The sequence below is a fragment of the Pristis pectinata genome, chromosome 4, assembly GCF_009764475.1.
Source record: "Pristis pectinata isolate sPriPec2 chromosome 4, sPriPec2.1.pri, whole genome shotgun sequence".
Taxonomy (NCBI): Eukaryota; Metazoa; Chordata; class Chondrichthyes; order Rhinopristiformes; family Pristidae; genus Pristis; species Pristis pectinata.
The window spans coordinates 40410700-40427525 of NC_067408.1; the positions used below are offsets into that span (position 1 = coordinate 40410700).

The following is a 16826-nucleotide window of genomic DNA, read 5'->3' on the forward strand; positions in this document are numbered from 1 at the left end:
CTAGGAGACTTTGAGAACATCTTCAACCTGGTAATTTCTTCACTTGGAATAGTGTGTCTAATTCAGATGTCTAATGCAAATGATATTGCATAAACCTGACTGAACGTTTATTAGGTGTATATAGTTGGGGTGTTGGCCTGGGAGAGGAAACTGATCTTGTACCATTCATCCTGCCAGTGGATCCGGAAGATTTTGCAGAGACATTGTCGATACATTTCTAGTGTTTTCAGGTGTCCATGGTAAGGACTCCAAGTCTTAGAAACATAGGATAGCATAATAGCATGTTTGGTAGACTATGAACATTGTACCACGTTTGAAATCTTGATCTTCAAACACCTTCTCATTGGCCTAGGCTGTGCTGGCACACTGGAGAGGATTATGAATTTCATCTCCGTTGTCTGCCTTCGCTGAGCAGTGGCTTCCTAGATATAGAAGGTGGTCCATGCTTTCTAGAGGCTTTGATGGACCATTGCTATTGGAGAATAGTGTTGTACAGCAAGGGCAAGTTGTTAGAGGACCTCAAATCCTAGTGTTAGGAGCACAAGCCCACTGTAAATGGAGGATGGAGCACACTACTTCCTAAACTACCAATGTGCCCATCTAAACAAGTGCTTCCTACCCTGCCTGTGTCAAAATCTGCAGACCCGCAAAGGCCTCATCATTTGTCTCAGAACCCTTTAACAGAACCAGTGTCTTAGTCATCGTCCAGGCCAACAATCCCACATAGTCAGCTCTGATGGTCAGGCTGCATTGATTGTGTACCTAATGTCAGACTCCCAACATAGACACACTATTCTGACCTTTGTCACAGCAAATGATTAGTAGGTAGACAGAGGCAACGTTTCAATAATGTTCTCAAAGCTTCCTTGGAAATATGTAGCATTCCCACTGACTTCTGGGAATCCCTGGTTCATGACTACTCAAATTGGAAGATAAGTATTCATGAAGACATTGAGAACCTCAAGTCCATTCAGTGACCACATATAGAAGCCCGACGTGAATGGTATAAAGAATGCATAACATCCCAAACTACCTAGCACCCTCTTGCACCATCAAGCACCTCCTAGCCCACCTGTGGCAGAGTCTGCAGCTCCCACATTGGCCTCACCAGCCACTTCAGAACCCACAGGACTGGATTGGAAGCAAGTCATCCTCGATCCTGAGGGACTGCCGAAGAAAAGAAGACCACTAAGTGAACACAGGATCATATTAGGTGTGATCAGCCAGCCAATGTTTTATACGTATATCCTGAGCCAGTGACTTATCCCTTTAAAATTTATTATGATTTTGAATACTAGTGTTAAATCTTTTATTCATTTATTTTTAACTCTCCTTGAGGATGATATCAGAAGTGCCCAGATAATTAATGTCTGGCCATTTGTAGTTATTATCCTCATAAAATCAACATCATGTGCTTGCTACCATTTCAATATCCAATAATGGATAGGACATACACGTTTCCAAGTTAGTGATACCTTAGTTAGTGAATTAAGGCCAAGAGCTGTTGCTACTGCACCTGTTGTAGCAGAGACATAGGCTGTACCAAGCTGGCTGCAATTTAAAGAAGAATTAAAATAAGAACAAAATTTAATGAAATCTTAAAATAGTAAACCTAAGCACCATTAGCTGCTGTCAAAGCACTAACTTTTAACATTAGCAATAGTAAATTAATACTGTTTCTTACACGACAAATTAATTTCTATAAATATGTAAAGGACTCATTTTGCTTATTTATTTTAACCAGCCAAAGCAATAATTTGAGACACAGTTAAATACTGAAATCTATGACAATGACTTAAGTAAATCTGAATGCACCATCACTTACCTTACAGTTATTGGTGCATCTCCACTTCTGTTCGTATAGTTCACAATAGCATTGAAGGATTGATTAATCCACTGCCAGAATACCACTGCTGGAGTAGTCCTGAAATCAAATCGGGTGAAAACATTTTATTACTATACTCAGTAAATGTAACTGCCATAGTTTAGAAACATTTATTATGTGGAGATTTTTTGATACCTATTTTAATAGGATTACAATATTTTCTACACTATTCATAATAAGTGGAAGTATTGATACAAGCTTGACAAACAATGTGAATAGCCAAAGCCTTTAATGCTGGGAGACACCAAGAGTGAAAATGAGTTAAAGCAGAAATGGGATGTTTTCAAGCCTGAAAACTGCACGAGAGAATACGATGGAAGAACAAGCTTTGTAATCAAAATAAAACCCTGGAAAAGGATTTGGAGTGAAAGATGGGAAAATACAGTGGCATGCAAAAGTTTGGGCACCCCTAGTCGAAATTTCTGTTACTGTGAATAGCTAAGCGAGTAAAAGATGACCTGATTTCCAAAAGGCATTAAGTTAAAGATGACACATTTCTTTAATATTTGAAGCAAGATTACTTTTTTCATTTCCATCCTTTATAGTTTCAAAATAACAAAAAAGGAAAAAGGGCTTGAAGCAAAAGTTTGGGCACCCTGCATGGTCAGTACTTAGTAACACCCCCTTTGGCAAGTATCACAGCTTGTAAATGCTTTCTGCAGCCAGCTAAGAGTCTTTCAGTTCTTGTTTGGGGGATTTTTGCCCATTCTTCCTTGTAAAAGTCTTCTAGTTCTGTTGGATTCTTGGGCTGTCTTGCATGCACTGTTCTTTTGAGGTCTATCCACAGATTTTCAATGACGTTCAGGTCAGGGGACTGTGAGGGCCATGGCAAAACCTTCAGCTTGTGCCTCTTGAGGTAGTCCATTGTGGATTTTGAGGTGCGTTTAGGATCGTTATCCTGCTGTAGAAGTCATCCTCTTTTCATCTTCAGCTTTTTTTTTTTTACAGACGGTGTGGTGTTTGCTTCCAGAATTTGCTGGTATTTAATTGAATTCATTCTTCCCTCTACCAGTGAAATGTTCCCCGAGCCACTGGCTGCAACACAAGCCCAAAGCATGATCGATCCACCCCGTGCTTAACAGTTGGAGAGGTGTTCTTTTCATGAAATCCTGCACCCTTTTTTCTCCAAACATACCTTTGCTCATTGCAGCTAGAAAGTTTTATTTCACTTCATCAGTCCACAGGACTTGTTTCCAAAATGCATCAGGCTTGTTTAGATGTTCCTTTGCAAACTTCTGACACTGAATTTTATGGTTAGGACGCAGGAAAGTTTGGAGAAAAAAGGGTGCAGAATCTCACGAAAAGAACACCTCTCCAACTGTTAAGCACGGGGGTGGATCGATCATGCTTTGGGCTTGTGTTACAGCCAGTGGCACGGGGAATATTTCACTGGTAGAGAGAAGAATTAATTCAATTAAATACCAACAAATTCTGGAAGCAAACATCACAATGTCTGTAAAAAAAAAAGCTGAAGATGAAAAGAGGATGGCTTCTACAACAGGATAACTATCCTAAACACACCTCAAAAACCACAATGGACTACCTCAAGAGACACAAGCTGAAGGTTTTGCAATGGCCCTCACAGTCCCCTGACCTAAACGTCATCGAAAATCTGTGGATAGACCTCTAAAGAGCAGTGCATGCAAGACGGCCCAAGAATCTCACAGAACTAGAAGCATTTTGCAAGGAAGAATGGGCAAAAATCCCCCAAACAAGAATTGAAAGACTCTTAGCTGGCTACAGAAAGCATTTACAAGCTGTGATACTTGCCAAAGGAGGTGTTACTAAGTACTGACCATGCAGGGTGCCCAAACTTTTGCTTCAAGCCCTTTTCCTTTAAGCCCTTTTCCTTTTTTGTTATTTTGAAACTGTAAAAGATGGAAATAAAAAAAGTAATCTTGCTTAAAATATTAAAGGAATATGTCATCTTTAACTTAATGCCTTTTGGAAATTAGGTCATCTTTTACTCACTTAGCTATTCACAGTAACAGAAATTTTGACCAGGGGTGCCCACACTTTTGCATGCCACTGTATATAGAAAAATCGAAAGAGACTTTAGGATAATGCAAATCTAGTTGAGATACAACAAAACAACAAAGGTAAGAAAAAACACTGATGAAGACAGCATATTGTACATAAAGCTCCCTAGCACTGTAGTGTATTTTGTGTACCAATATCTCCCTTCCCATATCCTATGTTCTTATAAAAGGTCAGCAGCTTGGTTTAGCACGTCTGTGCTTTGTTTGAAGCAATGTGGTAGAGTTTGCTTATTTTGAAGCATTTCAATATTTCAAGAAGCCAATATTTAACAAATCAAAAGGATTTTGATAATTTTATTACTTCCTCTTAAAAAATGGAATCTTGCAAAACATTTATCATGTTTTTTTCTGTTTCACAACCACAGCCTCACTTGCAGCCTAATACTACAGAGAGATTGGCAAGATTGTAATGCAAGTATGAAAGCAATGACATTGATAGCTTCCTTCAAAGCAAATGCTCCTTTTTAAAATGAAAACCTGAAACCCTCCAATTAGAGTCTAATCTCCAAGTTCCTCTTTAAAGCTCTTGAAAACTTCGTTGTCAAAATCTATAAGCTTTCCTCTCATTTGTGGTGTCAAATGAGAAATAAAAGAGGTACTCTGATCTTTTTCTCAACAACCCACCTGGTCAAAGTCAACAGTAATATTTTGTGTACCAATCTCTCCCTTCCCATATCTTCTTTGTGTTTTTCAAAATGGCTGGCTTTTCAGTCATACTCAATTGCTTCTCCCTGGCCCCGATTCCATTCCTACCTGTCCCATGTAGATAGTATAACTCCCGCGATGGCTTCTTTTTTCTTGGATTCTGATGATGGGTCATAAACCTGACACGTTAACCCTACCTTCCTCTCTCCACAGATGTCCCTGACCAGCATTCTTTGTTTTTAAATTGGCTTAGCAGACAAGTTCTATAATTGGTAAGGTAAAGAGTATATATGAATCATTACACATTTTTAAATCACAAGTTTAGGAACTATTTTATAAAATACAAGGGCTTAGCAAATTTTAGAATCTATGAAATCTATGCGCTTTGATAGTACTATCTGAATGTCAGCAGAACAAAAGAGCTGGTCATTGACTTCAGGAAGGGGGGTGGTGCCCATGCTCCTGTCTACATCAACAGTGCTGAGGTCAAGAGGGTTGAGAGTTAAGTTCCTAGGAGTGAATATCGCCAATAGCCTGTCCGGGTCCAACCACAGTGACGCCATGGCCAAGAAAGCTCACCAGTGCCTCTACTTCCTCAGGAGGCTGAAGAAATTTGGCATGTCCCCTTTGACCCTCACCAATCTTTAACTGATGCACCATAGAAAGCATCCTATCTGGATGCATCATGGCTTGCCCTGCCTGTGACTGTTAAAAAAAAAACTGCAGAGAGTTGTAGACACAGCTTAGCACATCATGGAAACCAGCCTCCCCTCCAAGGACTCTGTCTACAGTTTTTGCTGCCTCTGTAAAGCAGCAGCATAACCATAGACCACACCCACCCCAGGCATTCTCTCTTCTCCCCCCTCCCTCCCATCAGGCAGAAAATACAAAAGCCCAAAAGCATGTACCACCAGGCTCAAGGACAGCTTCTCTCCCGCTGTTATAAGACTATTGAACAGTTCCCCAGTGCAATAAAATGGACTCTTGCCCTCATAATCTACCTCGTTATGACCTTGCACCTTATTGTCTCCTGCACTGAATTAGTTTTACACTGTAGATTGTGTGCATTACTCAAGATACTTTTCAGTACTCATCGCAACACAGAAATGGAATTTCGCTGAAAGAAAAAACACAGTAAAAGGCTGTTGGGTCAACCAGTCTATACTGGTCTTTATTCTTTAACACAAGTTGTAATCACAATCTCATATGCTTACCTAATTCCTTCATAATTTCTTCTTCAACCACCTAATGGATTCCTAGATATGGACACCAAGTAGCGCTGTGATTCCAGTTCCTTCCTCTAGGTAGTGTCCTTTACTGCCCTGACATTATATTGTCCTGTCTTACACCATAAACACACAGTTTCAGGTGTTCTCCTTAACTTCCCCAAACATGTGACCCTGCTACTACTATTGTAGGATCTGCTTTGTCCTGTTTGGCTTGGCCACACTACAAATAAGATTTAAGGCAAGGATGGCGAGGTGACGAAAATGTCAGATTCATAGATGTGAGATGGATGACGCAAGGTCAGAACATGAGTTCTCACAAAGAGTCTTTGACCTGAAATGTCAACTCTGCTTCTCTTCCCACATATGTGGTCTGACGTGGTGAGCATTTCCAACATCTGCAGCTTATTGATTGTCAAATCTCTCCTTTGCTTGCTACTGCCACTCAGCTCTGCGATCGTGTCTGACCGCCGCTCAACAGAACAGAGCAGGGAGAATGAAAAATCCAACAAAGAGCAGAGAAACATCCAGCAACCAACATAAAACGAAAGAGAACATTGACTGTAAAATGACACTATTGGAAATATACTATACAATATACATCACAAACTATTTCCAGCAAACTAATATGAACAACATTATGGGAATTTCATGAGTATTTAAAACAAAAACTACCCAGGGATATCACCCTCCATGATTTTCCAGGAAAGGAATATATAGGATTTATCTACAATTTCCAAGAAATGTAAAAGCCCATTTCTTTTTAAAAACCTTAATGTAAACAATCCAAAAGTACATATTATTTAATTGGCTTTTTTTTGCCACAGTTAATAATTCTCCAAATTACTCAGGCATATTTTAGGGTAAGGCAATCTCTAATTTCTCATCAAATAATGCAACAAATATTTCCAAACAGCACAGATTTTGAGGCTGCAGATGGTAACTCTAACCATATGATTATTTTCTTAAACAAAATAGGTCATTTAATTTGATGTTACTAAAAGGGGTTATAATATAATTTGCATTGAAAAGGAATCATTGAGTTGAAAAACTGATTCCTGAGTCTGTCATGTTATCACATGCCTTCCCAAAAATGGGGTTAAATGGCAATAGCGCAGAGAAGTGCACCTTTCCCAGGTGCAAGCTGGTGGCATTAAGTAGCTTTCAGCAGTTGTGAAAAAAAATTGAAGCTCTTGATTGTGAAATCCTTTACTCACTTATAGAAGGTCATCATACATCCAGTAATTGTCATGTTCATTGGCACTTGAGCTGACATTCGGCCAATAAGAATCATCTTTTCTCCCGTATCTGGATGAAATGCAGAATCGTAGATATACTTTGCTTTCCAAAGATCATCTTCTGTAAGCCCAGAAGCTACGATACCTTGTCTAAGATTGCAACACAATTAATATCTAATGAATAAAATCTGCTTAAAAATCACCCAAAGTAAATTCTCAAAAGACTAAAAAGATATAGTTTAACAAGGTACAGATTCCAAATGAAGCAGAGATTATTTTCTGTTTCCAGGTTTCTAAATATTTTCAAAGAGTAGTGACTAAAATTCAAAAGATTTTTATTAATTGTTGACATTTTTGGTACCCTGAAGGTACCATGTAACTCCAGTTTTTCTTTTACTTCACATGAACAGATATTTTGGACAAATTACAAATATTGCTTATTTAATGCCTCACAACAATATCAAAATAATGTAAAAAAAGGATTTTGCTGTGATTATATTTACTGATATTTCGCTTCGGGTTCTATGGTTCTATACTGTTTAAGAGGCTAGTGGGAACAAATTCAATTATAATTTTAAAAAGGGGATATTTATTTGAAAAGGAAAATCTTGCAGGCTTTGAAGAGTAATGGAAGAGGATTAATTAAATAAGTCCTTCAGAGAGCTGACGCTTGATTTTGCTGCACCCTTTGAACTCATCTATAAAATTCAGAGACCAGAGTTTGATTAACATTGTCAACATAATACAAATCTATTAGTTTGCACATCAACTGAAAATGCTTTTTAACCAAATTCACCACAAAGTTACTGTACTATATGCATTTGTTTGTTATTTCAAACTAATGCTTTACATAATCATTTTGTTTGAGATTTTTTCCAGTCATTAGTTAAGAAATACTGAAATTACAGCTTTTGATTTATCAAGCCCAGGAATCAGAGATGCCCTTCCCACAGACATTACTAAAAACCATTTATTGATTGGCTCTGGAATTTTAGTGCTATGCTTGCTTTGCTGGAATGATACTTCCATTGTTAAGGAATAGATATTCAAATATTTCTGCCCGAGGTATCCACTTAATGACTTTCAACCTTACTCCTAACTGGGTATTAATCCAATTTGTTTTTTAAATAAGGTACTATTAACTGACAGAGACATCAATAGCTTTCACTGGTAAATGACTAATTAGTGGAAGATTGGACTTGGACATTTTTCCACAGTTTTGATTGAGGTTTGCTTATTTCATAACATTTGTCCTGTATTCAGAGATAAATAGTTTGTTCCCTGATATTTGTTTTGTTTCTATATTAATCAGAATACCAGCCACTTAAAAAAATCTATTTAAAAACATTTATCCTATAAGAAACTGTTACACCGTTGTTTAATTTTTAAATAAATTAAAATGGTCATGCGGTAAAATTGTAGGAGTAAATCAATAAGCAGAATGCCACACTAAAACTCTGCTATACAATACCTATAATCATGTATTGTCTTTCTAGCATTCTCCAACTGGGTATTTGATAGAAGAATGTTCCTGGGATCAGTAACTGTGAAGAAGTGCTTTGCTCTCCCAATAAAAGTACCCTGGTCCCATCGTGGTTCTTTGATATTGATGGCCAATGACAGTTTTTCAGTCATTTTATAACCTTTACATAGGAAACAACAAAATTACCAGTTGGATCATTTTTTTTTCTAACCAACCATATTTCAATTTAACTACAAACACACAGAAGAGCATTTTCTTTAGAAATTATATACAACACGTGATATGTGACAATTTAATCTTGTAATTACATAATTAAATTAAAAACCACCTTAGTCCAGCTAAACCATGATCAGGAATTTCCTGACAGTGAGAAGTGCAGGAGGTGATAAATAATATTGTGTAGTAGCACTGCCCATGGTAATGCGCTCACAGCTGGTTAAGAAGGTTCTGAGGTTTAACCATCTGTCAAAATTGTTAAACATTTTTATTTTTAATCCATGTTTCTGACATTCAAACATTTAAAATTATTAAAAATTACATTATTGAAAAATTAGAATAATTAAAACACCAGAAGACTCAGAAGCAATTGAATTAAAATGTATTAAAAAGCAAACTAACTTACACTTGCCCCCTCCCTCACAATTGTTCCTTGCTATTGAAATAAACTCAGTCACATGTTCCTGAGAGAGGCCTTATTCCTTGGGATGCAGACAGTACTGAGTTTATCCAACAATTTATTAATGAACTTATTTAATATTTATTCTCTTTTAAATGTGGTTATATAGTTTATAAATTCCCCTTCCAATGTTGTGTCCACTTGATCCATTTCCCCTGATAAATACTGGAAAAAAAATGGGTAATTTTGACTTTGAGGGTTTGCTGCCTGGAATTTTATCCTGACCATCCATTAATGAGCATATTCCAATCTTGACCTTCCCTTTATAATGTACATACTTGTAGAATACATTACTATTTTATTTCTGTTTCTCTTTACCATTCTAAGGATTTGAATTCTTTCCTAATTTTTGTATTGTCCCTTATCTTGCCCTCTTCTATATGTACTTAACTATTCCTTTCCTTCCCATCAATCTCCCCCCCCCCCCCCCCCACGTTCATTCATCCACAAAATCCCACTTGCTTTTAGTTTTTAATTAATGACAGAAGACTGTACATATTTTTACTGGGCTTTGGTAACATAATGTAAATGTTGTTCTTTGCTTTATTGTCCAAAGTTTCATTCTTGCGCCCATACCACCCCCAAAAGAAAAATCAACTTGACCTTTAATGCTCATATCCTTCCAATTTAAAAACCCAAGCCATATTACTTTACAATTCCTACATGTTTCATGTTCAAGTTAAGCCCATCCTTTCGGAACAGCTCCCTCTTGTCAGAGTACTATTAATGGAAACACCTCTTTCTTGTATGAGCCCTTCACTCACATATTAACTTAACCCGGTGTGTTCATCTTTAAAACACTTTGCATGTGGCTCATGTAATAGAGTCATGTCACAGAGAAACAGGCTCTTTGGCCTCCCCACGTCTATGTCAACTATCAAATATCATACTAATCCCATCACGCAGCACTTGGTCTACAGCTGTCTATGCCTTGGCAATTCAAGTGCTTGCTGGCTTAAATGTTGAGAGAGTACTTGTGTCTACCTCTCACATGGTGGTTTTCAGATTCCAACTACTCTCTGGGTGAAAAAGTTCTTCCTCAGATTCCCTTGAAACCTCTTACATCTTTTCCTAAACCTATGCCCTCTAGCTTCAGACACCTCTGCTAAGGGGAAAGTGTCCTACAATCTACCCCATCTATTTCCCTCATAATGCTGTCTCTCTCCATCAGGTCGCCCCCTCAGCCTCTTGCATCCCAAGGAAAACAAGTCCAGTCTCTCCTCAAAAGTGCATCATTCAAGGCAACTTTCTGGTGGATCTCCTCTGCACCCTCTCCTATGCAATATCATTTTTCCTACAGTGTGGTGATCAGAACTGTACACAGTACCTCAGCTGTAGCCTAACCAATATTTTATGAAGTTGTACCATAATGTCCCAGCTTTTATATTCTATGCCCCAGCTAAAGGTGGCCAAAAACCCGTATGCCTTTTTTTAAAACTACCTTATCTACTTGTGCTGCCCCTTCAGGGATCTATGGATTTTACACCAAGTCCCACTGTTCTTTAAGACTGCTTTGAGCCCTACCATTCCTTGTGTTTGTTCTACCCTCATTAGTCCTCCCAAAACATTACCTTACACTTATCAAGATTAAATTCCATCTGACATCGTTCTGCCTGTATTACCCACTGATCAATATCATTGTGTAATCTACAACTATCCTCTTCTCTGTCAACGACACTACCAATTATCATTTGTCATCTGCAAACTTACTGACCATCCTTCCTACACACATCTCAAAAGTTAACATCTGTAACAGAATGAGTCCCAGCACCGATCCCTGTGATGTACGACTGGTCACAGGGTTTCAGTTATATTTACTTTTGCTTTTTATGGTAATAGTGACCTCTCCAACTTTACACAACAGTTGCACTTCGAACGAATATACATTGGAGCATTACACTGAGAGTTACAGAGCAACTGAAATACAGAGATTTTTTTTCAAGGTATTATGGACAATATTGATGTGAGTAGAAGGAAAATTGATGACATAGTTGACTAGAAAATTTGTTAGAATCCTCCTCCACAACTGATTTTGTTTCTTAATTTTGAAAGCAAGAAGGAAATTATTCCCAAACAGAATTAAGAATAGGAAATCTGGAGTTCCTAAATTATAAATTGAGAATTCCAGATCCAGAATTGGCTGATCTTGAAAGGAAATGATGGTGAATTGGTCTTAGTGAATTAGAGAAGGAATGTTTAACAAGCAGCAACACACCCAAGGGAATCGCAGCTCAGTTAAATTTGTCAGGTTGCACTAATAACAATCAATAATTGCGAAATTTCCTTTCAGGAGTGACTGAGGCACATACTTGTTGATGCTTAGCTGTCTGCACACGTGTTATACTCAAGTGAGTACATCAATTAAAATAGTTGTCTTTTGCAAATTGTACAATGTATTTTACTGATCTTATAACTACATTATTATTAGATGAATCACACCAATGGCAAGATAACTTCAGGTCAATTTGTTTTAAGAAGGGACTAATCATCTGAAGCAGTTGAAGTATACAGCCAGACTGAAGATAACTCAGAGAAATTAGTATTTTGGTATTAACAAAATATGATATTAGAAGAAACAGTTGACAGCCATTTATCTTTCAGTAGATATAAAATGTACTGAATCAAAAACTTGCTATCCAACTCAGCAGTTTCTGGCTAATTAGCCTTTTGCAAGTCAATAAAACAACATTACAAATACCTGTCAGAAGCAATTATCACTCGATTCAGAGTAGAACAGCTGGCTGTCTAAATACCCTGAAATTAAGTTGGATTGTACCTACTAACAGGAATGAGAATCATATATCCATACCTTCAGTTTATAGCGGCTTGCAGACTTTGTGCTGCCTGCTAATTTACAGGATTGGGGCATGAACCAGTGCTAATACAAGAATGGTGGTTGCATTCCTCCTTACAGAGAATGCCTAGTATCATTTAAAGCTAGGCCATAAAGCACTATGCCTACAGCAGGTAGTGGAAATTATTTTAAAAGTCAACTTGACCTGGAAAATAATGATGCAATGTAGGAAAAACATAGGCTCTTAAGACTTTCCGATAATGCTAGAGGTGGAAGAAATGAAATTAAGGAGTAATGTGCTTTGCTTACAGAAAACAGAGAGACTCTTCAGGCCATGTTCAATGAGTAGTCAGATGGCTATGAGAGTCAAACCCAGAGACCAAAATGCAGCTCACAAGAACTTCAAGGTGGGGACAAGATCAATAAATGAATCCTCAAATGCCATATCCCAACAACATTGCTTTAAAAACTGTGGGTCAATGATCAATATTTTACATCACTCAACTCCAATAATTTCCATCATTGAGGATGGACACCTATATTTTATGGGATCACCTTGCATTTAACATTAATGCAAATCTCACAGCCACATCTCTTAATTTGCGTACAACATTCAATCATGCCAAGCACATCACCCAACCACACCGAACAATGCTCAAGATACAATTTCATTCACTTGCAGGAGGCAGCTGCCACTAATTGGCAAGAAACAGACACAACCACACGATCTCAGCCATGAAAAAATAAATGGACCAGACATTGCCAAGGCTGTCACCAGAGGGATTGAAAACGATAAACAATGGTATCCTCAACCTATTCTCTGCACATATCACTTTGCCTGGTTCCATAATTTCTTCCAGTTGGCAAGCAGCAAATAGTGCAAACATGCACCTCTTATTTCCACCAGCAGCCCCAACAGGTTGGAATAACTGGTGAGCTACTTCTTGGGGAGTGACATTTGTTTTGTGAAGCATGTGCTTTCTGTCCTCTCTCAGGTTGACAATATTTGTACTTTTATCACTGCCACTTAACATTACTTTGGCAGTTGATTGCTAACAGGCCAACTTTAAATGCTATAACCCAAGTAGTCTGAACCTTCTCAGCCCATAGTTACTTGAGATCATCCTCCAAGGCATCTGCAAAATCCTCCACAGAAAGCAGCCTTCCACCGGGGCATTTAACAACTGCTGGGAGAGGAATAGAACAGGCAAAGAAACATGTAAGGCAGAGACATAGGGAATGTACAAGCTCAACAGTCAATATTTCAAGGCAATATTCATGGTTTGATTTACAAATTTAGTTTGGAATCTTATTTTGTGATGGCTTTTAGTTTTGCACTGTGGTCAAGTGACGCTGAGATAGTCAGCAGAAGGAAGATATTGCAAATGGGGAATATTGCTGTCCACGCAGCAGAAGAATTGTTTTATCACACAAAAGGTTGCTCCACAATATCTTGTGCAGTGGCATTACTTTTATTGTTTCCATTCGGCTCCTGTGCATATCATGTTCACTGGTGTCAAAAAAAAAAATTTCCTGGACAGCTCTTGGCACCCAACACATTGCCATTGAATAAGGACTCAACAACTGTTGCCAAGATATTAGGTAGTGGAATGCACAATTTATAGTTTACAATCACACACCATCTAGATGCAGAAAGTCTTTTGGTTACGGTGCATCTTAAGAGTTGACAACTGGCACCTGAAAAGTAACGTGCATGGAGCTGACAGCCCTGCAGCATAGGGAAAACTTTACAAAGCTATGTACTCACTCCATTCTCTGCTTTCTGGCAAGCGAGTTTTTTCCCTTATGCATCAAGGATAGCAAAACAGCTCCAGTCTAGAAGGAGCCCAAAAACACAAAAGCTCATGGACATGATCATCTTGACTTCAATTGGCAATGCAGTCCTTGCCCTGTTTTGCATATGTTGTTGGAAAAGGTGGAAGATTTCACAGAGGATACTCTTATGAAACGTTCTTGTGAAAGTTCACACACTAAAAGCTGTTCCGCAATGAGGTTCAGGAGGGACAATTAATCCTGGGCAGAAATGGCCTACTGCTGATCGCCCTTGTGTCTGTCCTCCACCTCCTTCTTCTGGTCTGCATCTTTTCTGCATGTCTACTGGAAGAACTCAGTGGTTCGAGCAGCACCTGTGGTGTATAGCCCAGTAATATAGACACTACTGCTGTTACCTTCTAGGGAAAAAATGCAGCCAGACCAATTATGGTGGAATTGACCCAGAGTATATGTGGGAAAACACAACAAAAATTATTTTCTTGTGAAGCAAGCTTACAAGAAGTTTGACTTTAAGCTATTTGGAGTCTATTTTGAATATGTTAAGACAAATAGGGAGCAAGATTTTAAAGTCAATGTGTAAAGAAAGCACTGTACTCTCTGAAATGATCAGATTTCATTGAGCATTGGCAATGCTTCCTTTTTGCCATTTTTAAAAGAAGAAATTTACAATATGTTTTTGTTTTCCTTCTGTTTGACAAATGTCAAAATAAATAGTTCGATGTTGACAAGTGCAATAATAGATACAGTGCAACTTGACTCACCGCAAATTTTCTCATAATCTCTGTGCAGGTTTTGGGATCAAAGTATGTAAGTATTGTATAACACTGAACTCCACGCAAACCACGTGGATAACATAAAGAGGGAACAAAAATTTACTAATCTGATAAGGATTAAAAAAATATATATTTTCCATGTCAGAAATAAGGAGAACAGGGAAGCAAATTTTTAGAGAGTTAACTTTGCACAGATATTTAAACAGCTACCCTTGCGGACACAAGATCGTCTTCCAGAGAGTGAACCCACAGAAAGCAATCGGCTCAGATGGTGTCCCTGGCCATGTCCTTAGATCCTGTGCAGATCAGCTGGTGGGGATTTTGCAGATATTTTTAACTTCTCCCTGCTTCAATCTGAGGTTCCCACCTGCTTTAAGAATACCACTATCATAATGTGCCTTAATGACTACTGCCCGGTGGCTCTGACATCCACCATCACAAAGTGCTTCAAGAGGCTGGTCATGACACGCATTAACTCCAGCCTCCCAGGCAACCTTGACCCACTGCCATTCACCTACCACTGAAACAGGTCGACAGGAGACGCCATCTCCCTGGTCCTACACTCATCTCTGGAGGATCTGGCAGTAAAGACACTTATGTTAGACTATTGCTTAGTGACTACAGCTCCAGCTTCAATACTATAATTCCAAGTAAACTCATCTCCAAACTCCTAGACCTGGGACTCAACACCTCCCTTTGCAACTGGATCTTTGACTTCCTGACCAACAGGCTACAATCAATAAGGATAGGCAGCAACACCTCTGCCACGATTATTCTCAACACTGGTGCCCACAAGGCTGTGTACTCGGCCTCCTATTCTACTCCCAAAACACTCACAACTGCTTTGCCGGATTCTGCTCTAATTCCACCTACAAGTTTGCAGATGACACTGCTATAGTGGGCTGTATCTCAAATAATGATGTCAGAGTACAGGAAGAAGATAGAGAGCCCAGTGACATGGTGTCATGACAAACAACCTTTCTCTTATGTCAGTAAAACAAAAGAGCTGGTCATTGACTTCAGGAAGGGGAGCAGTGCACAAACTCCTGTTTGCATCAACTGTGCTGAGGTCAAGAGCGTTGAGGAGTTTCAAGTTCCTAGGAGTGAACATCACCAATAGCCTGTCCTGGTCAACCATGTTGATGCCACAGCCAAGAAAGCTCACCAGTGCTCTACTTCCTCAGGAGAGGCTAAAGAAATTTGGCACGTCCCCTTGATCCTCACCATTTTTACCGATGCACCATAGAAAGCAAAAGCATCAGGGCTTGGTATGGCAACTGCTCCGCCTGGGCCACAAGAAACTGCAGAGAGTTGTGGACACAGCTCAGCACATCACGGAAACCAGCCTCCCTCCATGGAACTTTGTCTACACCTCACTGCCTCAGTAAAGCAGCCAGCATAATCAAAGATTTCACCCACCCCAGACATTCTCTCTTCTCCCCCCTCCCAACGGGCAGAAAGCCTGAAAGCATGTACCACCAGGCTCAAGGATATCTTCTATCCTGCTGTTATACGACTATTGAAGGTTCCATAGTACAATAAGATGGACTCTTGACCTCATAATCTACCTCATTGTAACCTTGCATCTTACTGTCTACCTGCACTGCACTTTCTCTGTAACTGTAACACTTTATTCTGCATTCTGTTATTGTTTTACCCTCAATGCACTGTTGTAATGAATTGATCTGTACGATCGGTATGCAAGACAAGTTTTTCACTGTACCTCGGTACATGTGACAATAATAAACCAATTTACCAATTTAAGAATTAAACATTATACACAGAAGCTTTTTTTAAAAACATATGGCTTTAATTCTTCCTTTATTCCAAAAAATCCCTTAATAATATACATCTCAAACCAGTTGTACTTTGCACAGCTGACCAAAACCAAGGGTTTTATTTAAGCTTACAGTAGCTACTTGCTGGTAATAAGTTACAAGAAACCCAAGTGTCTCACAAAAAATGCTTTCATGCAATTAGCTAGTTATAACTAAATAAATGTGTTAATCTGAAGCTGAAAGAATTCACGTACTTCCTTTTCTGTTTCATTATAAACATTTCTACGTACCTGACCTGCTAGGTTTTTCATTTGTACATTTACTGTCTGACCTACAGAATATTTCTGTTTTTATTTCAGATTTCCAGTGCCTGCAGTTTTTTGCTTCAACTAAATATCTAATTGATCTGCCTTTAGTGGCATCGGTTGAGGGAAAAATGTCAGCCTTAACTCTGAGGAACCCTGAGCACTTCTTCATAGTCCCATGGAATCTCTT

At 38.7% G+C, this 16826-nt stretch overlaps 1 protein-coding gene across 2 annotated transcripts in view; it reads right to left on the bottom strand.

Moving 5' to 3' along the window:
- sfxn1 (sideroflexin 1) overlaps window positions 1–16826 on the bottom strand; it is a 45654-nt gene that overhangs the window by 17698 nt on the left and 11130 nt on the right. For both annotated transcript variants that reach the window (XM_052013961.1, XM_052013960.1), the window contains exons 2-5: window positions 8505–8676; window positions 7013–7183; window positions 1826–1924; window positions 1476–1551 (exon numbers count right to left, since the gene is read on the bottom strand). In XM_052013961.1, the coding sequence (XP_051869921.1) occupies window positions 1476–1551; window positions 1826–1924; window positions 7013–7183; window positions 8505–8668 (510 nt within the window). In that variant the 5' untranslated portion in view covers window positions 8669–8676. The remainder of the gene's footprint in view (window positions 1–1475; window positions 1552–1825; window positions 1925–7012; window positions 7184–8504; window positions 8677–16826) is intronic.